At 35.3% G+C, this 25184-nt stretch overlaps 2 protein-coding genes across 6 annotated transcripts in view; both read left to right on the top strand.

Annotated features, from left to right (window-relative positions):
• The first annotated feature begins 2577 nt into the window (after positions 1-2577).
• Positions 2578-20649, top strand: gdpd2 (glycerophosphodiester phosphodiesterase domain containing 2). 3 transcript variants are annotated; one of them, XM_079839111.1, is made up of 15 exons: positions 2578-2805; positions 10679-10885; positions 11603-11706; positions 11828-11921; positions 12028-12087; positions 14092-14190; positions 14462-14555; positions 14888-15024; positions 15737-15819; positions 15921-16071; positions 16472-16693; positions 17133-17278; positions 17779-17926; positions 18073-18155; positions 18891-20649. In XM_079839111.1, exons 2-15 carry the CDS (start codon positions 10811-10813, stop codon positions 18952-18954), a joined length of 1560 nt encoding a protein of 519 aa, XP_079695237.1. In that variant the 5' UTR covers positions 2578-2805; positions 10679-10810; the 3' UTR covers positions 18955-20649. The 3 variants fall into 3 exon arrangements, with proteins under 3 accessions (XP_079695237.1, XP_079695238.1, XP_079695239.1); XM_079839112.1 differs by having other exon boundaries at positions 18286-19054; XM_079839113.1 differs by lacking the exons at positions 2578-2805; positions 10679-10885 and adding an exon at positions 11358-11468 and having other exon boundaries at positions 18891-20487.
• A 693-nt stretch (positions 20650-21342) lies between these two features.
• dlg3 (discs, large homolog 3) overlaps positions 21343-25184 on the top strand; it is a 140435-nt gene continuing 136593 nt past the window's right edge. For 2 of the 3 annotated variants that reach the window (XM_079838594.1, XM_079838595.1), the window contains exons 1-2: positions 21373-21727; positions 23028-23159. In XM_079838594.1, the coding sequence (XP_079694720.1) occupies positions 21712-21727; positions 23028-23159 (148 nt within the window). In that variant the 5' untranslated portion in view covers positions 21373-21711. Of the gene's footprint in view, positions 21728-23027; positions 23160-25184 lie in introns of all 3 variants that reach the window. The other variant, XM_079838592.1, reaches the window with a different exon arrangement.

Here is a 25184-nt window from a genome sequence, read left to right as displayed (position 1 = left end):
GATGGAGTGTGAAAAGAATGAACTAAATACCCCTATATTCTATTATATAACCCACTATTCGTAATAAATCTCATGACTGCCTTTATTTGTTTTCCTGACTTTGGACCATCATTTAATAAATTGGTTATAGTAAATTCCTGGCACCCTACTACCTGTAACTCTTCCTTAAGAATCCTCCTTTCTTTATAATAAGCCTTACATTTCTTCAATACATGTTCTACTGTCTCCACTATTAAACAGGCATCACATAAACCTGTGTTATGCTTCCCCATAATATGTAAAGTATGATTTAGATTTGAATGTCCTGTTCTTGAATGTGTGAAAATAGCTTGTTCTCTTCTACTTAAGTTGTGAATTATATTACTTCTCTTTATGGTATTTTGGACTTTGTAATAGTGCCGACCTGTATGACATGAGTCCCAAACTGTCTGCCATTTCTTATTACACGTTTTTAAAATAAAATGCTTACCTTCTGATCTACTAAGTGAACTATTTATATTTGGCTCCTTCATTTTTAATGATTCCTTGGCTATTTTGTCTGCTTCCTCATTACCTTGAATTCCCACATGTGCTGGATCCCACATAAACCGAATTATTATTCTCACCTGTCGTAAACTGTATAACCTGATCATGATTTCTGTTAAAATGTCAGTTCTATTTGTTTCCAATGATTGCAAACTCCCAAGAACTGCCATTGAATCAGAGCATATTATTACTTTATCAGGTCTAACTTCATAAACCCACTCTAGTCTAGTGCCATTAGAATAGCTGTCATCTCAGCTGTATATAATGATGTGCCATCTGTTATCCTTCCAGCCTTCCTCACCTTAAACTCTGGAACATAGAATGCAGTCCCTGTTCTTCCAGTCTCTGTACTCTTCGAACCGTCTGTATATATTTGAAGAAATTAATAGTGCGAGTTATTTATATACTCAGTAACATATTTGTTTATACTAACAACTTCATCCATTTCACTTCTGTTCTCATGTAATTTTATGTCAATTTCTGGTTGTGCTAGTATCCAAGGTGGAATTGGGGATATTACTACTATTGGTGCAAATGATTTTGAGTCTAGACTCACCAAGAACTCTTCGAGAGAACCATTAGCCCCGCCCTTTTAGAAATCAAGTGACCAGCTTTTTTTTTTTTTTTTTTTGGTCAACAAAAATTATTATGAGCTAAAGAAAATATTGTTATTAGGACAGTTTCTCGCAATTCATCCTGAAATGTTGTTGTGGCCTCGGTCATCTCTGACAACTGCCCTTCCTGTCCCGTTGCTCAATTTCAAGAGCATCCTGACAATTTCTTTTTTATTATTTACATTTGAACAAAATGGACTTCAAGGATATGTTCAGCAACTTTTGTTGGTAAGACTTTCAGGTATGTGCCCAATCAGTAATAGCTAAAATATTAACCCTGAAAAAAATCAATGGAGTAGGAAAAAATGTCAACAAACTTTGAATCTAAACAGTTTCCTCTATTGTCGTCTTGTCAGTTTTTGTAGAAACATAATCAGTGGCTTCAGTTAATCAGCTTAGGCTATATGTGTGTAAGAAAAGAGTAATAATTAACTATATGTGACATTAGCAACCCAGTGTTTATACAGCCAAGCAGGTGGATAATGCACGTTCTGCAATATTTCAATATAGTAAGCTACATCTGTTCCTTTTTCTCCCCATCATCTGGGCTACCTGTTCTTGGCAAGACTTTAAGCTGCATGTCACATTTCAATAAAACAATAAATTGATAAAATATACAATGTCTTGTTATACTTTGAAGCATGGCATGCTTATTTGAAAAATATATATATATTTAATAAAATCTCTATTAATTATTCATATTCTATAAATAAATATTATTTGTACATCCACAAAATGTGAACAGCATAAAAAAAAACATTTGCATTACACTACATTTAGTTTACATTTCACTTTAATCTGGTAGCCTATATTGAAATGTACAAAAGAACCCATAAATTAATAGAATCTATGACATTTGAAAGTTCTCGTTTCATTTCAGTTTATATAAATGCTCTTTTTTTATTTATTTTTTTATTTCTACTACTGATTTTGTGTTTGCTGCTTATGCATGCTGTTATACCTATGTAAATGTAAATAAGGGGAGGAAAAATATTATTAATCTGAGTACAGGTACATCTGTGCGATGTTCATGCAAAGCATCTCCTGTGCAAAAACAAACATAAAAGATCAAAAAAGCAGTCTTAAATTCAAAATCTTAAGCATCTTAAAGACGTTTTCTAAATGTCTATATGACATCTAATAGGATATAGACGTCCTATACGTATTGCAAATGAGAAAACACTATAAAAAGATGTAAATGCAGACATCAAATAGACATCTCCGAGATGTAGGCCTATTGTGCTCTCTGGTCTAAGATTATACCAGGGACTCTTTTTTAATAGGAGCTCTGGCATGGGCATTTGCAGCAGTTCACAATACACTAACTATATATTATACAGGCGAAAATTATTCATTTGTGTGTCAGGTAGCATCTCTTGCTTCTAACAGATTTAAATGGTTACAAATGAATGTCGCTCTTTGTGTGCCCTCTGTTGGAGAAAAATGGAAAAAGAAAAATCACTGCTCTCACTGATTTGGTGGCGCTCCACACAAAAGCGACAAGAAATGTGAAGCTCATTCATTGTTAGCGCCTCATTAATATTCAATCCGAGGGGTTTAAGCAAAGTCTCATCATGATTTCGCGTGCAGAGACTGTTGAAAAGTGCTGAAGTTTGAGAGCCTGATTTGGATGCCACTTTCACCTTTGTGTTACTTTTTCAGCAAGGTATGGTACTATTTAAACTCAGTTTATTCTTTCGGACTATATCTGTTCTGATCCAATGTTATTAAAAACGTGTGAGCTAAATATCGTCAGGTGTGTCAACTTAAGAGTGTCATTACAGGTGCTAATATCATCCTAATACGAGAAAAAAAAAGATTTAATTGATCAATGCTGCTATTAACAATTAACATTTATACAAAAACAAAAGTTTTTTTGTGAATATTATCAAGAGATTAGACCATGTTTAAGGGGAAATGTTTGATTCGGTTAAATATTAACTTTTTTTTGACAAATACTTTGATGTTGCAGATTGTTGAGAATTTTTTTCCCTATGTGGTATGTGGTATGTGGTTGTTGTGTTAAACTACATTTGACCCTTAACTACATTTTAATACCCTTGAGTAAAAAAATGACACAAAACTCCCCCATGATGTCACTGAACTGCAGATCAAGATCTGTCTTTGTGGATACATTTTAAAATGGGTTGAAAGCTCTCACAGCCCATACGATTATACTTTAAGAAAATTAAGTGGGGCGACAAAAACTAGAGCTTGTGTATAGTTTGTAATATTTGCAAATTGAACAGATGTCTGTATCGCAGAGGTGGACAGTAGTGAAGTATTTTTACTTTCCATGTAATTTTATTTTTCAAGTAGCCTATATGTACTTTATCAGTGTTCTTCTTTGGAAAACTTTTACTTCACAACATTCCAAAACATAATATTGTAATTTTACTGCACTACGTTTCATATTGAATGTCATTTAATACTTATTTAGCTACATTAAAAATGTAGTACTGTATACTTTTACTCAAGTAAAAGTAATTTAAAGTTTTACTTGAGGACAAGTAAGAAAGTACTACATTTTTAATGTAATTAAGTATTAAAGGTTAAAAAAAAACACTTTAATTTATGAAATGTAGTGCAGTAAAAAGTATGACATTATGCTTTGGAATGTAGTGATGTAAACGTTTTCCAAAGGAAAACAGTGATACATATACTTGAAATATGTAGCCTACTTGAGTAGAATGTAAAAATACTTAACTACTGTCCGCCTCTGAAATAAAGGAAGTGAAATTATTAAAGTCCCTGGAAGGCAATTCTGAGATTTGTTTCTAAACACATTATGTTATAAATGTATTGCTGAAACACATTACAAAGACTGTGAACTGTGTAGTACTGAACTGTGGAGTTAGACCGTTAAACAGTTTTTCACTATTGCTGTGTTCAGGATTTTTTAGGCCGGGCTAAAACGGTGGTTCGATGACGCACTGGAGCCACCGAGCCTGGCTCCTCCCCTAACACGATCATAACTAGAGCACATTCGCAACAGTTTGATCGCGAGTTACTGTCAGTATCGTTAGTTACAACAGCAGCAGCTTACAATTTACAAAACAAAAACGATGATATCAAGAAGAGGTGGATTAATTTTGTGAACAGCTGCCTTGATGGCGAGCTGAGGATCACCACCAACACCTGCCTTGCAGTGACTATCAGTGTTGCCACAGTTACTTTGAAAAAGTAATCTGATTACTGATTACTCCTTTAAAAAGTAACTTAGTTACTTTACAGATTACTTGATTTTAAAAGTCTAAGTTAGATTACAAGTTACTTTATTAATTACATTCAGCAGTTGCCGACAACACCCCTGCCGCCTCAACATAAAAATGACAACCATTTTTGCCAACACTCACTTTATTGGAAGTGCATTTTTAACAGTAACGTTCAAAAATGTATCTCCTGACATTTTAAGTTGAAATAAAAAAACATTCCTGAAAAAAAACCGTATGAAAAATGTCTTTCTTGACTTCACTTAACATTTATGTTAATACTCTCCCCGAGACGCAAGAAGAAAGCAAAAAAATTTATATTTTTACTAACGAAAATGACAAAAATAGTAACTCACAGTGACTTGGATAAGTTACTTTAATCTGATTACTGGTTTGGAAATAGTAACGCGTTAGATTACTCTTTACTGGAAAAAAGTAGTCAGATTAGAGTAACGCATTACTAAGTTACATCACTGGTGACTATACACCGGATAGTTTTACAAACGTTCATCAGACACAATTGATAATCCGTGCAGAATGGGGCCGAACCGACTATCTGCCGCCCGGCTTTCATCCTCCCGTCACACCGACATCTGGTGCTGTCGTGAGCAGTACGTGAGTAACGGTACTACTGTTGTTTACTCGTGTGTGCTTACGGCAGCGTTCCCGCGAGTGGGCGTGGTTTCGGCGCTGACAGCGGACACGCCCCCAGCGTTTGAGAGCAGAAAATGCTGCTTATTTTTTCAAGATTTTGATAAGCTATTTCATTTACTTAGCTGATTTTTTTATGATTCAAATGTGGCTGGGTGGTTAATAACACATTTGTCTGTGTTGTGACAAACTCAGAACACATATTTACTTTTGACTTTACAGGGACTTTAAGACAATTATCTTTAACTGGTTATGTCACAACACACTGTGTTCAACAACATTTGCTTTGGTCCTTTAGGGACTTTAAGACAATTATCTTTAACTGGTTATTTCACAACACACTGTGTTCAACAACATTTGCTTTGGTCGTTGGATTTGTCATGTGCAGGTTTTACATTAAGCTTTGCAAAGGCTGTTTTCCTTTCATTTTCTTTCTCGCAACCATATTTAAAAAAATATATTATTAAATATTTTTTTCACATTTAATATAAACATTTCTTTAAATAAAAAAAGTTTGCATGCACTGAAACACTTAAATAAAAGAGGTGCATACCTAGACATGTGATGTTAAATATGTACAGTCATCAAAGGTCTGATATTTTTTTTATTAGTTTTGCTTTTCTAATGATTTAAGCACATACAGTAAAAGCCTGACGATAGAGTGTATTTGCTGAACTGTGAGAAAGTTGTAATGTGTTTCTTCTGTGTTTTTCTAAGATCTCAATGGCTGTCAAGTCAAGTCATCTTTATTTCGATAGTGCTTTTCACAACACCGATTGTTTCAAAGCAGCTTTACAGTGATGATAGGAAAGGAATTTTGTTTTAGATGAAAAGCTAGGTTTTTGATTGATTCATTTCTATTGTAAAAACGCATTTAAAAATATATTGTACAAAATAAAAACAATAATGTAAATATTATTATTATAAGTGTGAAAAAAAATAAAAGAGCATTAAAAAAATAAGCATTATTTCATCTCTTAAATGTGTTAGTGTGTGTTTTGGTCATAATTTAGACTTTAGTCCTAATTTCAACTGTTTATCTCACAATGACTTAGCATGTCATATTTTTTAACATTTTATCTAATAATGAGGACTTTTAAAATCATATTTTCAACATTTTATCTTATAATTATGACTTAGCATGTCGTATTTTCAACTATTTTTCTCACTATTATGACTTTTAAAATCATATTTTTTGACTTTTTATCTAATAATGAGGACATTTAAAATCATATTTTCAACAGTTTATCTCTTAATTATGAATTTATGATAATTGAAATTAGCTGATCAGTAGTTGAATATTTAGTGTGTGAAAATAATGCATAGTTTGTCCACATGTGAAAAGGATTTCTTTTTTGACCCTGTTGAAAATGTGATTTATAGTCTTTTTTGGAAGTCCTGTTATACCTGTCTGCACAGGGGTAATAATCTTAGCAACTGCAAATATTTGCGTTGTCTTCAAGCTGCTTCAAGCTGTGCTCCAGTTGTACCTAAAAATATTGTTATAGAAATCTCACATTCACAAATATCACAATTTGTCCTCAAGTCTATCCAAGCAAACTTATCTTATGTCGTATGTGTATCATTCATGTATTGAGGACCCTGTTAAAGTTGAACACCACTGAATTTCTTATTGATAATCAAATAAGTTGTTGATATCACAAAAATAGATTTTTCACAAAATGATGGATGATAACAGAGATGTGAATGACAAATCCTCTGTAACACTCTTTGTGTGGTTTTTAGTAGTTAATTTACAGCCATGGCCAAAGGTATTGGCAGTGACACATTTTGTTTCACAAAGTTTACTGCATCAGTTGTTGTGGTGTTCCTTCACATATCCCCGGTGTCACAGATAAGGCTTAAGCCTAGTCCCAGAATAAAATGTGTGTTTGAGCTGTTTTAACTGAAAGCAACTTGCACTGACTTATTTTAAAATATGTCAGTGCCATTATTTTGTTTCAAGATGCACACCAGTATGTCATGTTGCCATTTTATAAGGCATGTTTATTAAAGCTACTTAAATGTCCTAATTGAACGAAGGCTTAACCTAAACCCTGTCTGTAAAACCAGTCCATTATTTTTAGATTATTGTGCTGAGTGATCACATTTAAATAATTGCAAAAAGCTTCATTGGCCAAAAAAACCCCTTGGATTTCAAAATGATCAGCTAACATTTCACTAATCATATCATCAGCACATGGCTCGAGTCTGGTGGAATCACTCTATCATTCTGATTGGATTATAAGAGCAGTCTGATTGCTATGAAAGGAAGCCATCATCGCTTGGCAAAATGGCCTAACATGCAAGGAAATTGCTACAAAGAATATTGCACTTGAAATAACATTTTACCAAATCATAAAGAACTTCAAGTAGAGAGGTTAAAATGCAGTGAAGAAGGCTTTAGGATGGCCCAGAGTGCCCAGCAAGCGCCAGGACCAGCACCAGGAGTTGGATACAGAATCGTGTCACCACCAGTGCAGAGCTGCTCAGTATTAGCAGTCATTGGGTATGATGCATCTGCACACACAGTGAGGCCAATACTTTTGGACAATGGGCTAGTGTCAAGAAGCCACTTCTTTCAAAAAAACAAAAAAAACAACGATTGGACAGCAGAAGACTGGTGCAAAGCCCCCTTCCAACTGTTTGTGATTTCTGGAAAAACAATTATCCTGAGAATAAAAGGTGACCACTACCATGAGTCCTGTGTTGTGCCAATAATGAAGCATCCTAAGGCCATCTGTAATGACTAACATGTGAGGTTGCTTTTCATCCAAGGTAGGCTCTCACAATTCTGGCCATAAATGAAGAATGGTATCAAAAAGTCCTGCATGAGCAACTTTTCCCAACGATCCAGGAGCAATTTGGTGATGATCAGTGCATTTGCCAACATGATGGAGCACCATGTCACAAGGCAAGAGGGATAATGAAGTGGCTCTGAGATCATTACCTGTAGCCAGGCAATTCCCCAGATCTTTTTTTTTTTTTTAGACATTTCAGGAAGTAAGAAATATTTTTTGTAAGACTCCTTTTGATTAATAATTCCTAGAGGTCAGTTCATATTGCAACAAAAGATAATTTGAAACAAATAAAAACTTAGGCCATAAACATGACAAAGGAGTTTTCACCATGTTCTAAGAAATGTGGTGTGATGTTGAGACTGTCATCCATGAATTGTCCCAATGCAGGATGGTTTTTAGTGTTGTACAAACTGTTGAAACAGGTAATTTAATCATAAACCGCTGCAGTTGGCAAAGTACTTGGTGTCTGATCTTAAATGGGGTTAAGTGACTTTTTAAAAGTGCTGCCATACCTGTCTTCAGAGCAAGGACATCAACTGTTGACAAGCTTCCTTTCTTTCTTTGTCAAGCCAGAAGAACACTTCTTGCCTCAAGTTTTATGAAGTTTGTCACTGTTAGCAAAACGGCTGCTTATACTTGGCAAGAAACTGCGGCACATGACTGTGGTTACAGTGTGTGATGTACTTTCAAATTTGGCACTGCCTTTTGTAATTCATTTACTATGGTAGATTTGTATCCTTAATGCTGGAATACAGGCTAATGCGCTAATAGCAGGAATTGCACTGACCCTGATGCACTGATACTCCTATTTTTATCTTTTACTTGATTTATTTATAATTCTACTTATGTTAATACTTTTTATTCTAATTTTATTCTATTTCTATTTCAATTTCCCCTTGTGTTTCTTGTAACTGTTATTTGCACTGTCCATGGAGCGGACCTGTTTACATTTCACTGCCAGTTGTATATTGTGTATATAACTGTGTATGTGACAAATAAAACTCTTGAATCTTGAATCTTGAATACACCTTTATGTATATCAGTGAGTCAGATCTGACAGTTGCATTGGAAATGTTTAGTCATGGCTTATGGACCACAACATCACCCTCTTCCACTTTGCTTTTTGATAGTGTAATATTTATGCATTTGTGGAGTTTACCTGGCTGATAGACAATATTCCTGATGGAAGAGTGAATTGAGATACATTGCACTGCAAAGTTTGCTGTGAAAATGAATCTAGTCTTATGTGTGTTATTTTCAGTGTTATTGCATGTTATTGTCAGCATTCCTTTTCCAAACCCCCAAAAAACAATTTGCTATTATTACATTTGAAAAGCAATAATGGACATATTGGGCCCTATTTTAACAATCTGAGTGCATGGTCTGAAGCGCATGGCGCAGGTGCACTTAGGGTGTGTCTGAATCCACTTTTGCTAGTTGAGCAACGGAAAAAACAGTCAGCACGCCAGGCCCATAATCCAAAAGGGGTGTGTTTTGGCCGTAACATGCTATATACCAATCAGAGTCTCATCTCCAATTCCCTTTAAAAGCCATTTGCGCTTGCACCATGGTGAATTTGCAATTTACATGGCGGAATTTGCAAGCGGAAAGACTGAACGCTTCTCCCGAGAGGAATCCTTTTATTTTAATATTTGGCATGTTTGTTTGCTGCTGCGCATCCCTGTGTGTGTAAGTGTAAATGCGTTGTTCACCTGCCTATAGGCGCATATTACTAACGCGCCCTTTAAATAACAAAAAATACTGCGACTTTAGACCAGGTTTTGTTGGTCAATGGCGCAGTCGTGTTCAGGTGCCTAAAAATGGCAAAGCTCCAACAATGCGCCTGAACACACCTCGTTTTCAGACCAGCACGCCCTGATCAAATTGTGTCCTGATCAAAAATACAGTAAAAAAATGTAATATTGGGAAATCTTATTACATTTAAATTTTTTTCTAATTTAATATATTTTAAAATGTGATTTAATTCTGTGATGGCAAAGCTGAATTTAGCCAAATTAGCCATTACTCCAGTCTTCAGTGTCAAATTAAATAATTTCTTATCTATTATCAATGTTTTGACTGTCATTTGTACATTACAAGTGTAAAATAATTCTACACAAGAACATAGAAGTATTTCATTTATATGTTCCAGTTTGATTTTGCCCTTCCTGTTGTGCTAACCCTCACCTCACTGTTGCCTTTAGCACTTAAGGCACTTTTTGTTTAGACATGTTTATCTGATCCTGGGTTTCACATCCATTGAACCTAATATATAAAAAAAACCCTACAGCACAAAATTCTTCATAACATTGTGGGTTATATTTCATTTTATACACACCCTGTCAAAATATGAACAAGGTCCTTTTTACTCGCTCAGAATAATCTTTAATGTCTCATGTCAATTTAATTTACAGTAGGACAAATTTAAATTGCTGTGTTTAAGCGTTCCGTTAGGAAACATTTGATTATAGGATATAGTTAAAATATGAATGTGTTATATTTAATACATAGTATTTATCATTTGCACAACTGCAGCAGTGAACTTAAGTTGGGTTAGAACATTCCATCTTTTATTAGAATTGAGTGATTGATATTAGCTCTTTCTCACATGTTTTCTTGTAGTTTTCTGCTTCAGGGCTTTTCAAAGCATGCCACTCCTTAATAATTACATTTAACCTTTCCATACGTGCTCTGTCATGTGTGACTGGAGTCATATCAACTATACACTCACGCTCTTTCTCTCTCAAAAATATCGTTATTAGGGGACAGCTTTTACTTTTCCTGACTAGCTAAGCCAGGCAGTGTGAGCTTAGTTCTGTTTTGAGCTAAAGAACAGGTTCCCATCTTGTATTCTCTTCTCTTCTCTCATACACAGGTTCAGGTGTGACGGAGTGAGTCATTGATATCAAACGCCTGCACCAGTATATATGAGGGTTAACCTCACCTGACAAGAAACCCATCCATCTGTGTACTTTCAACTGGAGTCATTTGATGTGTAAAAAACACAATGATCTCGATTGCCAAAGCCTGCCTCAGAGGGATCTACGGTTGTCATTGGAACAGTGATAATACAAAACAAAACGTGAGATTTTATTCACATAAACAACCATTTTCCTTGACACTTTGCATTTTCTAATCACGTTTTTCCCCAAAGAAGTTGCACCTCGAGGATGCACCCATTCGCTATTACTATGATTTGCAGACATCTTTTCAATTGGTTTTACATTTTTTTTACTCTTCTTCACACAATCAGTTGAGAGATGTGGAATAGTTTACCATAATAAATGTAGAACAGAATCAAAGAAAATTGTTGTCATTGAGTGCCTCCTTAATGAACAATTATCATGTAAATGTTCTTCCCTTTTAAGTGAGTACAAAGACTGATGATGATCACGACAGGCAGAAAAGTATGTTAATTAGCAGCCTGAATACAAAAGCAAGGCTCTCAATTATTTTGATTTGTGTCAGAAACAGTTATCGCTGCATTCAGAGATTTCTGTGTGAGATAGACTAGTAATAATCAGCTACAAAAATAACCACTCGGTTTAGAGGTTGGCCCCACTTTGAATATTCGAACCAGTAGGCGAAACTCGACGTGGGAAGACGATGCCCCCGGGCTCTCATTTGTTGCTAAATCATCACTTTGAAACATCATACGTAAACAGGTGGAGTGATCAGGGAAAACTACTATTTAAGCTCTTTTCTTTCTTTTTTTAACGGGACAAAGAGAAGAGCTTACTGACTTGCAGAAAGAGAAATGTTTTTGAAGTTTGCAGTCTTGTTTTGTCTTTGTTTGTAGAGGCCATGCTGCTGGTTCTCTTTTCTGTCTTTTGTGTCCATACTTGCCCTGAGTTGGATGTATGTTTGCTTTATTGCCTTCAACGACCACACTGATGTAAACGAGTAAGCACAAACACAATATGCACAATATGATTATAATTGTAAATCCATTGGCATGTTGCTTTCTAGTTTAAATGTACAGCAATAACTGATTGTGTCATTTTGCTTCATTTTCCTCCTGCAGCCTTGCCTTCGAAAATTTGAAAACATGGGTGAACTGGTACATGATAGTGATGATCATTTCTGCTGTGCTAGCCACTTACTGTCTCCTTCTACTGGTAAGAAGAAGGGAGTAATATGAACCAGATTGCTCAGTGAGTAGTAGGCTATTTGTAAATCATGGCTGTTCTAGTTAAATCATTCTTCATTTATTTCATTCTTCAGGTATTTGGATTACTACATTTCGCAATTGGAGAGCCCTTGAATTTGCACTGGTTGCATAAGGTACTGTTGTATGAAAGTCACATTAACCCTTAAATGCAAGAATGTTTCACCAATCATTATTACATATTCGAGTCTTTAGCGACCCGGATCTACATCTAACACGGAAGGATCTCTACCTGTCACGATAATATAAAACTCTCCTGATATTAGAATAACAATTACAGAAGAAGGATTTAGCTTGAGCAGATGTTTTTTACGTCATCACTGTCCTCGTCTGAGCTCATTTCACTGTACACTTAACATCTGGCTCATATTTGCGATCTCAAACATCATCTCAAAACTATAATTTTCCACATCTTTTGTGGAAATCCATTGACCACAGCAAAAAAAAAGGTTTTCCGAACCGAAATAATAATTAGTACAAAAAAGTAAGAATGTACAAAGTCTAAAAAAATCTAAATCTCAAGAAAATAAAGGATTGAGAAGATATAAAGTGGATTGAATCAATCTGTTATTTTAAAATGTGATTTTATTCTGTGATGGCAAAGCTGAATTTAGCCAAAGTAGCCATTACTCCAATCTTCAGTGTCAAATTAAATAATTTCTTATCTATTATCAATGTTGATAAAAGATCGTATCTATTATCAAAGTTTTGACTGTCATTTGTACATTACAAGTGTAAAATACTTCTACACAGAAGTATTTTATTTATATTTTTGTTCCAGTTTGATTTTCCCCTTCCTGTTGTGCTAACCCTCACCTCACTATTGCCTTTAGCACTTAAGGCACTTTTTGTTTAGACATGTTTATCTGATCATGGGTTTCCCATCCATTGAACCTAAAACCAAAAACACCCACAAAATTATTCATAACATTGTGGGTTATATTTCATTTTATACACACTCTTTCAAAATATGAACAGGTCAAAAGACTCAGTCACTTCCTGTTCAGGCCACGCCCTCAGGTGAAGTCACAGGTCCTTTATTCCCAGAAGCCTTAGATCTCCAGCTTCAATCCCTAGATGGCCAACTCAAATATCATTGGATGAGAGAGTTAATTTAAAACATAAATTAATCCTATTTTGTTTTCGCCAGATCCACCATCAAGTGACTGTGACACTAATATTTGATTGCGTTCAGTACTTGCTCTGCAGTAAATCGCTGAGCCATTTTAAGTTTTGCTGATGATACTTTCTATTCTTTTGTTTTCTGCCTCCGGCAACTATGAGTGAAACATCACTTCATCATTGTGTATGACACCTTGTGGAATAAAGGTGAATTGCAATTATTCAGTCATCAAAGATGCAATTATTGCTGTGCGGAAAAAATATACAACTGTTACACACCTCGGGTCATTTGCGACCCTATACAATTTTTACAAAAAATGTATGGGAAAACAATTATTTTATTATTGTTATATTGTTTACAATGAATTGCTTGCGGAATACTAAGAAGGTTGAAGTCTAACTTTAAAAAAAATAATGAGGAGGAGGACAGTGAATGACGTCCCGGGTCACTAAAGACCTGAGGTATGCGTTTAAGGGTTAAGACTTTAGCCATGTCTTAATTATTTTTTGCTACTTCTGAAATCCCTTTTATGTATTATGCATAGGTAGCCTTGTCTCACAGGCTGTCCAACTTAAAATCAAGTATGAAAATATTATTAAAACAATATTAAATGATAATAAAAAAATATATATATTTTTCAACTTTTATTTTAAAGTAATTAAACATTTTTACATTTGAATTTAATTTAAGTATTGCTGTTCCTGAGCTCATTTTCACAAAAACAAACAATTTAGCTCCTTATACATGTATTTGTAAAGTATGTTTAGTTAGCTGTGTTTTGTTAATTATTTGGACAAATAAAATGCTTACTATACTATTTTGCTTTAAAAAGACTCAGAACCAAAAGTGCCCATAGTTAAGGAAACAAATTCATATTGGTAACCTTTGAAAAGTTTGGTAACATATCACTGTTATTAAGCTTTAAGTACATAGAGGAAGTTAACTGCATGTTAATGAATGATCAGAAAATGTTAATATTTTTCTGTTCTCTGTTCAGGTGTTTCTGTTTTTGGGTCTCCTCACTGTTACTGTTGGCACAGCTGGATTTTGTATAAAATGGAAATATGAGTGGCAAACTGTCCATATGTCATTTCAGGTATGTAGTCGAAACCAGCCTTCAGCCATCAGCCATTCAACATTTCAATATTGGTGCTTTGTCTGTCTTTCACGTCTTTGCAGCTGGTTCGCATTGTATTTCATGTTAGCTTTTAAATTAAAATGGCAGTGTAATATTTTACACCGAGAGCAAACTTATCTCTCAACATAATGTTACATTACGCTGTATTTATCAAAGAACTGACACTCAGGTTACACCACTATTGTTGTACTATAGAGTATGAAAATCCCCTCTTTGGTTTCCCATTTAGGCCACGGCTCCTTTCCTGCAGCTGGGTGCTGTGGTAGCATTGACCTTGATCAGCTGGCTCGTGTTCAAGAGTTATCATACTGCTCAAACAGCTGGTCAGTAGTGGCTCCAAAACGGCCGTATCTGGGGTATCCGGGGCCCCGGTTGTTGTTGTGGGCCCCCTTGAAATCATTTCCTGGGAGGGGGGTTTGTGACAGAGTGACAGTGTTGCCATGGATGACAGCAGATATTAGGAAAATATCAGACCTCTGAATTAATCAATTAACCAGAGAGCTGTGCAATAAAGCATTATATATTTGCTGATGACATTTTAATGAAAGGTATTATCAGGTATTCGGTGTAAATGTGAAAGTTAACTGTTACAGTTGATTATGCTTTATTTCCAAAATGTTGTACTGAATATTTTTGTGTGTTTTTGCCTGTGTAGCTAAGGCTTTTATAATGATGACCTTCCTGGCAGTGTCCGCTGCTGTGTTTCTGTGTCCTCTTGCAATCTGCTCTCCGTGCATTACCAATAATCTTCCCCCAAAACCCTCCCTCGTTGGACATCGTGGCGCTCCAATGGTAAGTGTAACTTTCATTTTGAGACATTCCTTCCCTTTGTTAAAACGTGTGTTAGCTCATGTTTACACTGGTGTGCCCATCAATGTCTTGTTTTTGCTGCTCGTTCACGTCGGTGCTGAACTGCAGGATAATTTTAACATTGTTTTATTAGAATAAATTAGACATGCCACAGGATGAATCCTCTGCTGTAGTTTCTGAATCCATTTTGGATTATGATGATTATGGCATTGTTCCCAGGTTGTAAACTATCTATGCATTTCATTAGCATGTCAATCTGCTCATAAATGTTGGAATATTTATCGAGCATAAGCAATTTATAGATACAATAAAACGTATACAGTTATTACAAAACATGTAGTCCTCATCCAGAAATAATTTTTAATGGCTGACAGTCTGCAATTTAAACACGGCCTGTTAAATTCCACTGGCATGGAAGGTGGAGGAGGTGTTTTGACATCTGAAGCTCTGTAGGTTTGATCTTCCTGCGCTCACCAGGAGACTGGAGGTTAACTGTGAATAAAAACAGAGGCGTGTGAAGAACACAGATGCTACAGCTTTGAATTCGTTTTTATTTATACAGGACATGGAAACCTGAACATATTTATGTAATAAAATAATGGTTCTTTCTGGCAAAAAGTGATTTCTTTTGTCCTTTTAAAAAAAAAATTAAAATGTTTTATTTATATGTGTATTATATTAATTATGTATTTAGCTGGCTCCAGAGAATACCATGATGTCTTTCAGGAAGAGTGTGGAGTGTGGCGTGGTGGCATTTGAAACAGATGTGCAACTCAGGTAACGGATTCAGATTCTGTTCAGAAGCACTATTGACACTTGCTACTACTGTGTGTGCGTGTGTGCGTGTTTTAATACACTTGTCCTGATCTTTTTTTCAGCAAGGACATGAAGCCTTTTCTAATGCATGATACATTTCTACTACGAACAACTGATGTGAAGAAGAAATTTCCAGGTCGAGATGGCGACACACACGCTAACTTCACATCGCAAGAGTTACAGACGTTAAATGCAGGCGAATGGTTTTTAAGAGTGAGGACAAAGATTTATTTTTATGACATTTTATATTATTTAAGTTTGTCGTTATATATAGATTTATAACACATTTGATCCAGTAGTTGCTGTTATACAATAGTAGAAATATAAATGTATATTATATTATATTAATTATATTATATTAACATTTATTTAAAGGCAGCTCATGTGCAGTTGCAAAAAATACATCAAGCAGCACAATATCTCACAGGCACCATGAGAAGAAAAAGGAGTATGTTTTGGTTCAAGATTACCTTGAACTGAACTGAGATTGTAACTTTATCCAGTTTGAGCAGATACAAAAAAATTCCTCCACTTCGCATTTGATGTTCAGACGGTCTTTTTTAGTGTAATGACAAATTTGTTAAAAATGAGATCTTTTGTTTTTCGAATACAGACAGATCCATTTCAGTCAGTGTCATCTCTCTCAGAGGAAGAGAAGAGGGAGGCGGCCAACCAGACAGTGCCATCTCTTTCTGAGCTCTTGGACATGGCCAAAAATCATAATGTCTCCCTCATATTTGACCTAAAAAATGAGAACAACTCAACAGGATTCCAAAACAGCAACTCCTACTACACCATTGACACTATAAAACAGTCAGGCATCTCACCAGACAAGGTATTGTCACCATTTGTGAAAATGGTTCTGTGACAATTTTCTAATTTAATATATTTTTTCCATTAAGCTGTCATAATTTCTTAGCATCCCTTTTTGTTTTAAATTTATAACAGTATTATTTATATACTATAGTATTTATTAATATATTACATTAGCTTTTATGTTTTTAGCTTTCTTTTATTTATTTTTTTATATTTCCGTTCTGTATATTTATTTCAGTTTAGTTTTAGTAATTTTAGTACTTCAACATAAACTTATTTTATTTCAGATAAATAGGCAACTAGTTTTTAGTTTTTTTGTTTAGTTTTACAATGTTAAAGGCCCTAGAGAAAAACATGGCTTTTATTAATGTTACATGTCATTATAAAAATCTCAGTCCAAATGCTATTATTTTGTGTGCACCATTAACTATAATTTTAATATTGTGTATCACTTTCAGATATGGTGGCTTCCTAAAGAATACAGACAAAATGTGAGAAATATTTCACCTGGGTACAGGCAGGTGTATAATGTGGTAAAAGAAATGAAAACGGATGGTGGAAGCTTCCTGAACGTGAAATATAGTATGAGCACTCGTGAAATAAGGTAAGTGTAGGAGGATTGGTGCAGCTTATCTGACATGCAGAGACATGATGCTGCCGCTGGTATGATCTCACAGCCTTAGGGATCATTCTCGCATGGTTTTATTTTCTTACAAAGATGACAGAAAGGCTGTGCCGATCTATAGCTTAAACCTACAAATGTGTCTAATAATGATTATAGTAGCAGGAATGCTGATTTGCAAAGTTCAACACATGAAGATTGATGAGGCCTTTTCCAGACAGTATTTTGTCCGGTTGGGTGCACCTGTCATTTTATAATTTTACCTGACAGTAAAGATAAAGAAACAATAAAATTGAACAAGAAAAGCTTGACTGATGAATAAGACTGCACGTTAAAACGGCCCTGCCACTCCTGTCTATTGTGTTGAAAACTGGCTTGTTACGACCTGTCGAAAAGGTCGCTGATATGGAAGCAGATGAATAGAGAGAAGATTTGTATCTGTTTTTGTTTTGACATACATTTTTGTTTATTTCGCTGGACAGTGAGCTGCGGAAAGAAAATGTGTCCGTGAATCTGTGGGTTGTGAATGAACGCTGGCTATTCTCATTACTGTGGTGCTCTGGGGCCAGTTCAGTGACCACCAATGCCTGCCATATCTTCAAAAACATGTCTAAGCCTGATTGGCATCTGGTAAATATTTTCACCTATCCCAATCTATTGTGCCATTAAATAGAAGCTGTTTTTACCTTATAATTCACATGGGCTTGTCTGAATATGTAACAACTCTGGAATCCTTTGTGTGTTTGCGTATGCGTGTATGCATGTAACAATAAAAGGAGCCAAATAAGTACATGGGAATATGGATCTCGGCTGATGTTATATCATTGCTGTTGATGGTTGGGATGTTTCTTTGGCAAAGGTAAGCAATGAAACTAAGCACATATAGTTACATTACATTCTTGTGGGGATAATGCAAGTTTTAACTGATAGATTATAATAGCTTTAAACCTATAAAGATGTTGCACTTCATAGTATAATTATTATTACAGGTTGTCTTGGGAGAGGAAGTTATTTCAATTAAAGAATATAAGGTGACATGAATAAAAAACAAAACAATGATGAGCACAGATAAATCATTTATGATAAATGCTGCAATATTCCATGCAAAAGTAAGAATTGTCATGTTTGATTTCATGATTTGTCATTTTGTTTTTCTATATATTTTTTAATGTTAATAGTGTATTTAACAGAATTTCTATTTTAAATTTTCACTCTATAATTAATGTATAAAATGTATTAAAATTATTAAACCAGAAACCATCAGTTATTTTATAAATATAAATGGCTAACTTACGAACTCAAAGGCTTAACCTTATCCTTAAAATGTCCATCATACACAATGTCAAAATTCCTCCCACCACACAAAATACAAAAAAATACAAACCTACTTGAAGGCTATTGATTTTTTTAAAATGTATTCTTTATTCCAGGGCATTTAACAAATGTTAATAATAATAATAAAAAGTCCAAGTAGTCAAATTTGCCCCTAATTGAAGAGTTACTCAAATTATGTTGATGGAGCAGTGCCGTGCAAGTCCATCGGTCTGCTCAACAACAGATTATAATGGAAATGTTTCTCTTTGCTTGTGAACAGGAGAAGAAAGCGTGTTTCTTGTCAATATGAAGAAGAGAGAAGTGTCCCCCTGCTTAATCTCTGAAGGATGCCATCCTTATCATGAAAGAGCATTGTTTCACTTTTTGAAGGATTGTATATGGTTATCAACAATATAATCACATCATATTAAATGTATAATGCAGAAAATTAACATAATATTTGTACTTTTATTTAGTTCAAGGTATTAATCAGTTGGGATGAGAATTGATATATTTGATCTAATTTCTTTATTCAGGCAGCAAATTGTGCAATGCTGCCACCCATTGACAATATGTGTTTCGCAACACCAGGGCGTGGTTTCACAGACAGGGCTTAGATTAAACCAGGATTAAGCCTTAGTTAATTTAGGACATTCAAGTAGCTTTTATAAACGTGTATAAACAATGAGATGTTTAAAGATCAGTGCAAGTTGCTTTCGGTTAAAACGGCTCAAATTTGCATTTTAATCTAGGACTAGGCTTAAGCCTCGTCTTTGAAACCGGAACTGTAACTTTTCATTTTAAATGACAATATTTTTATGAACAAAGCAGGTGTATAATGTGTATAGGTGTATGAAGCAGGTGTTGTTGTTTTTTAAGAAAGATTTTGAATGTTGAACCCACTTTATATTCTTTAACTACTATGAACTTCATTTAAATTAACCATCTGAGACCATACACTTATTGTTTTACATGGTAGCTATATATAAAAATACCTGAATAGAATCACATCTGTAATTCATTTCTGTAGTCATTACACTGACCTTAACCCTACCACTTGACCCACCCTTTAACCTAACAATACCACTAAACCCCGAACTTTTACTGTATCCCATTCCAATAATTTGTTTTAAAAGTACATAGTTAGACACCTAATATAAAGCAGGGTTAAAATGTTTATAGAAATGTGTATATATGGCTATATTTTTAAAGATTTGTGCACTTTTTATTGATTTTTTTATTTTAGTAAATATGGGCATTTGCAAACAAATTCAGAAGTAATTTGTGTAATTTTAAGAGTGTGTGTATATGTTTAAAAATGTATGGGAGATCAAGGCTGGTTGGCTATAACAGTTCACTGGTACAGGGTTTATTTTGAGGTCATAAAAATGAGTGTTTGCCCTCCTGACCTACATTCATTGATTCTACCAACATATCTATGCCAAAGCAAAAATTACTAGATAAAAATGTTATAAAAAAAAGAAGAGAAAGTGATATTCAAAACATATGAATGTTGGGGTTGGCAACCGTTTTTAATTTGTTGTACAACAACAAATGTGATAAATTATGCTGCCTTGCTAACATAATTTACATTTAATGTAAGTGCAAGTTATCTGTCAATCAACATGGGAATTTCAATGATTGATTCTTGAAATATTACATTTGTTTCCCCTAGCCCTGTATATATGAATGGCATTATAAAAGCAGGCAAATTAGGAGCAAAACATCTACATTTTAAATAACCATCTGCCTACTGATTATTTAAAAGAGTGTGAAAATGAATATCATTTCATAGGCTAAATCATATTCATCATAAAATAATAGCCAGCAAATTTGTTAAGTTGTGTTAGTTTGGTTTAAAATAAATGTTTATCTTTATTTGTTGCGTCCTTTTATTAAGCTGTCTTTTAACACTGTACCCAGTACCTATTGGCACAACATAACTTCAGGCGTGATTGTTTTAAAGGAAATTTATATTTTGTGACATTGAATATGATATCTTTATCAAATGAAGAAGAAAATAAAACTTCATCAAATTATAAAAAGTTGGCCAATCAACCGTTTCCACTGAATGCCACACTTTTTTAAAATGTGAATGCCTTGTATAAAAATGAGAGAAGTTGTTGCAGTTTAGTAATTAAATCGTTCTATGTGATGAAATGTGATAAAGCAAACGTCAAGCTTCGTGTCACCAAGAAAAGCACAGCCTGAACGTCTGGAGCGGAGCGACAGAAGAAATGAACTCCACTCCGGGATTTTCATTTGCCTAAAGCATTCATAGAGGCAAGAGAAAACTTAAAAAAGCTGTGGGAAAACGTGAGGCTCCTGCCTAATCACGCTGGTAATTTCTATAATGTTTTTTCCCTTTTTTTTGTTTTTTGAATCTGTCTTTTTTTCTAAAAAAGAAAAAGGGTAATTTGTTTTGCTACGACAGACCAGCATCTTTGTAGGTTTACTCTTTCTCCACTAGGTGGCATACGACACTTAGGAATAAAAATATTCCATGGTCAAACTTGCATCACCCCTTCATGGTAAACAGGGTGTTTTCCGAAATGCTGACGAAATAAATTTCAGGTACAGTTAATGTGGTCATTTATAACCTACTTCCCCCCCTTCCTTTTTTCTTTGCTAGCCACAAGTTCACATGATTAGCGTTCGCCGTTATACCATAAAGCTGCATGTTTTCCCACCATAAAGACACGCTCATTGATGAGCTCCAGTATTATTTATCCACAGTTTACATTTGGATGAAGGATGAGTAAGACCCTGTTACTGCAGACCGCCCTCCAGTTCCCCTCAAAACTTCCCAATGCAGGAGCCAAAGGCAGATAACGGGAAGCAACGGCGCTTCACACTCTCACTACCACAACACGCATCTCCTGACAACTCATTCTCGTCGTTAATACTACAACTACTTCCCAAAGAAACAATATCTTCACTGTGGGAAAAAAAGACTGCAAAACTTTTAAAAGTCTGTTCGGAGACAACTAGAAAGGGACAGCTGGCCCTGAGAAGGATTTTAAAGCGTTGTTATTCAACTAGTCGAAACGTTTTGGATTAACAGGACCAGTTTTCTAACTAACTGCAACAATCTTCACATCATGGTACATAAATATGGTAAGTTCCGTTAACAGTCAACTTTAGTCGTTATAAGAAGCCGACATCTTATTTTGAAGGTAGACAGTGATTACAGTTTTTAGTTCTTTTATAAGTTACTTTTTTCTCGGTGTCGATATCGTGTATTTTCAAGTAGGAATTTCTTTTAACCCCACATGGGAAACAGTCTGAAGTGGGGTTATGTAACTTTTAATAAAAATCCGCTATTCTTTACAGAAGAATGACAAGTGTATAGGCGACACCATGACCCGGTTTAACCCATCACGATTCACAAACTGTGATGTTTATTTATCCTATACCTCTACTAACCTCCTCTTCCCTTGAACCAGCATCAAAAAGTGAGACCCCCCACAATATCGATACATTACATACCAAAAATGAAAACTAATAAGTATTTATTTAAAAGAAAAATAGGTAACACTTTTCAATAAGTTTCATTAGCATTAGTTAACATGAACTAATAATGAACTGCATTTCTACAGCATTTATTCATCTTTGTTAGTTAATTTCAACATTTACTGATACATTATTAAATCAATTATCATTATCAAATGTTGTATTTGCTAACATTAGTTAATGCACTGTGAAATAACATGAACAAACAATGAACATCTATATTTTTTAACCATAAACCATAACCCTAACTAACATTAACAAAGATTAACTAATACAGTAACAAATGTATTGCTCATTGTTAGTTCACGTTAATTAATAACTAATGTTAACAACTGAAACCTTACTGTAAAGTAAGATAATACACAAGCACCCTTTTAACAAGTTTGTTTGATTTTTAATAAAACGTACGTTTTTATGGTATTGTTCATTGTATACAGTAGACATAGCTATAGATGAACTTTCATGCCCAAAGTTAATGTGATGAACTATACCTGTGTGAACAAGGGGATATCAAACTATTTAATTGTGAAAATGGCTGAATAAAGTCAACGTTATTTGTTTTCTAATGCATTTTAAGTGTGACTTAGTTGTCCAAGTATTTTTGAGGTGACTGTATGGTCTCTGTGACTCCATAAGAATAACTCACTATAAGACACTTAAGCTACTACACAAGATTAAATCATTAATCTATTTTTAGCTTTTAGTTGAAAAATTGTTGTTAGACAGCCCTGGTTGAATTGAACATCTGGCTTCGCACCCCTTCAAGGGGTTCTTATAATTACAGGCAACTAATGTCAAATTTCAAGCGTCTAGCATTGAGCAATGCCTTTTCAGAGTTAGGCATACAGTTTGAATGTCTAAAAATGTCTTCAAATAGTAAAGCTTGTCCTTTCTTTTATTTCAGATACTAAAAGAGCAGTCGGGCTACTAAAACAGTACCAGGCAAGTTTGACTAGCCCGGAGGAGCAGGCCCTGAAGACCAGTGTGGAAAAGGTCTCCACCATCTTTGGCAGTCATCTGTTTCAGGCCCTGCTGGGTGAGGTTTGTTTCTGTGTAAACTGTAATGGATCTAAAAAAAATAATGATTAACTCTCATTATTTAAGGCCATACCACTTGATTCCAGCACATTCCATGCTGAGCAAAATTGTTCCAAGAAGCCTTAGTTCAGTTTGTTCAGCTTTACTAAAACACTGCTGATGGGTTTCTAAATGGTACATCTGGGTTTTTTTTGTCCGTGGACCAAATCTCTCAATGTCCTCCTTTACATTAACAATGACTTTAGTATGTTGTTGTTTTGCCCAGTAAACCAACACATTATTACCTTATAAAATACCTATTGGAACTTGCTCATCTTTTACACTCATTTAGATGTGACATTAAAGGGTTAGTTCACCCAAAAATGAAAATTCTGTCATTAATTACTCACCCTCATGTCGTTCGACACCCGTAAGACCTCCGTTCATATTCGGAACACAAATGAAGATATTTTTGTTGAAAGCTGATGGTTGAGAAAGGCTTCAGATAGGCCTCCATTGGCATTCAGTACATTTACACTCCCAAGACCCATAAAAGGCACTTAAAACGTCGTTACAAAGTCCATCTCACCACAGTGACTCTACAATCATTTTACGATGCGACGACAATAGTTTTTGTGCGCAAAAAAAAATCAAAATAACACCTTTATCCAACCGCTTCTTGTCTTCCGTGTGTGCCTCCACGACGCATGCGCGAGAATATGACGTAGCGCCGGGGTTCGGGAATCCATGAAATGCACACTTTAACCCCATTTTGAGAACTCCGCCGAGACCTAAAGCACGATCAATGTAGAATTCAACAGCTTAGACACGCTCGTCTTCCTCTGCTTGTAAACAAATCGCTTCTGGGTCATGTGTCCGGACGCCGGATCTGCGTAATATTCTCGCGCATGCGTCGTGGAGGCACACACGGAAGATAAGAACAAGTTGGATAAAGGTGTTATTTTGATTTTTTTTGCGCACAAAAACTATTGTCGTCGCATCGTAAAATGATTGTAGAGTCACTGTGGTGAGATGGACTTTGTAACGACGTTTTAAGTGCCTTTTATGGGTCTTGGGAGTGTAAATGTACTGAATGCCAATGGAGGCCTGTCTGAAGCCTTTCTCAACCATCAGCTTTCAACAAAAATATCTTAATTTGTGTTCCGAATATGAACGGAGGTCTTACGGGTGTCGAACGACATGAGGGTGAGTAATTAATGACAGAATTTTCATTTTTGGGTGAACTAACCCTTTAAGTTTTGATTTTTTTAGATTAAGTCACAAAAATAGGTTATTTCTAGCCTGGATGCCAGCCGAACTTAGCCCCGCCCACAACATTTTTACTCGGGCAGTTCGGTCTGGAATTGATCGGTAGAGGAGTAATTATGCCCGAACAGAAACTGTTCGGACCAATGAAATCATCAGGGCGGGCTTTAGACGGTGATGGACAGATGATAAACAGTAACGTAATCATCTACGTCATCAAAGGCGCTTGGGTTGAGTTTGTTCTAATCCTAAACGGAGAACTTGTTCGTATGCATTCACCTTTACTATTTCTCTCAGAAATGATGATCGTGTTGGTAAGTACTCTGTGTATCCTTAAATTATTTTTTTACAATACCGGGAAAGATCGTTTACACTAATCTTGTTCTTCTAACGTTAGGCTACTTATTCCAGCGTGCGTGCAGAAAGGGTTGCCAAGTTTTTACAACAAAACCCGCCCAATTGCTAACGTTCCTCAAAACTAGCCAAAAACAAGCCCAATAGCTTTCCAGGGGGGGTTCTCCGGGGAAAAAAAGGCATTTGGGGGGTAAAATATGTGTTATTTTGGCAGGGCTGGCAGCTAAAAATCGCATTCCTGGGTCTGTATATCACATAATTGGGGTCGCTTCAACCCGCGGACTTGGCAACACAGTGCAGTTGAGTTCTGTTGACATTTGACAACTAACGTTATGCGTCGCTCCGTTGCTCTGATTGGTTGTAGGTCTATCCAATTGAGGTCTTTCCTGGTTCGGTTGAAACACGCCCCATAACCACAGCCCAA

Source organism: Gobio gobio, assembly GCF_949357685.1.
Source record: "Gobio gobio genome assembly, chromosome: 16".
NCBI classification, from domain to species: domain Eukaryota; kingdom Metazoa; phylum Chordata; class Actinopteri; order Cypriniformes; family Gobionidae; genus Gobio; species Gobio gobio.
This window is presented reverse-complemented; position numbering and strand designations above follow the sequence as displayed.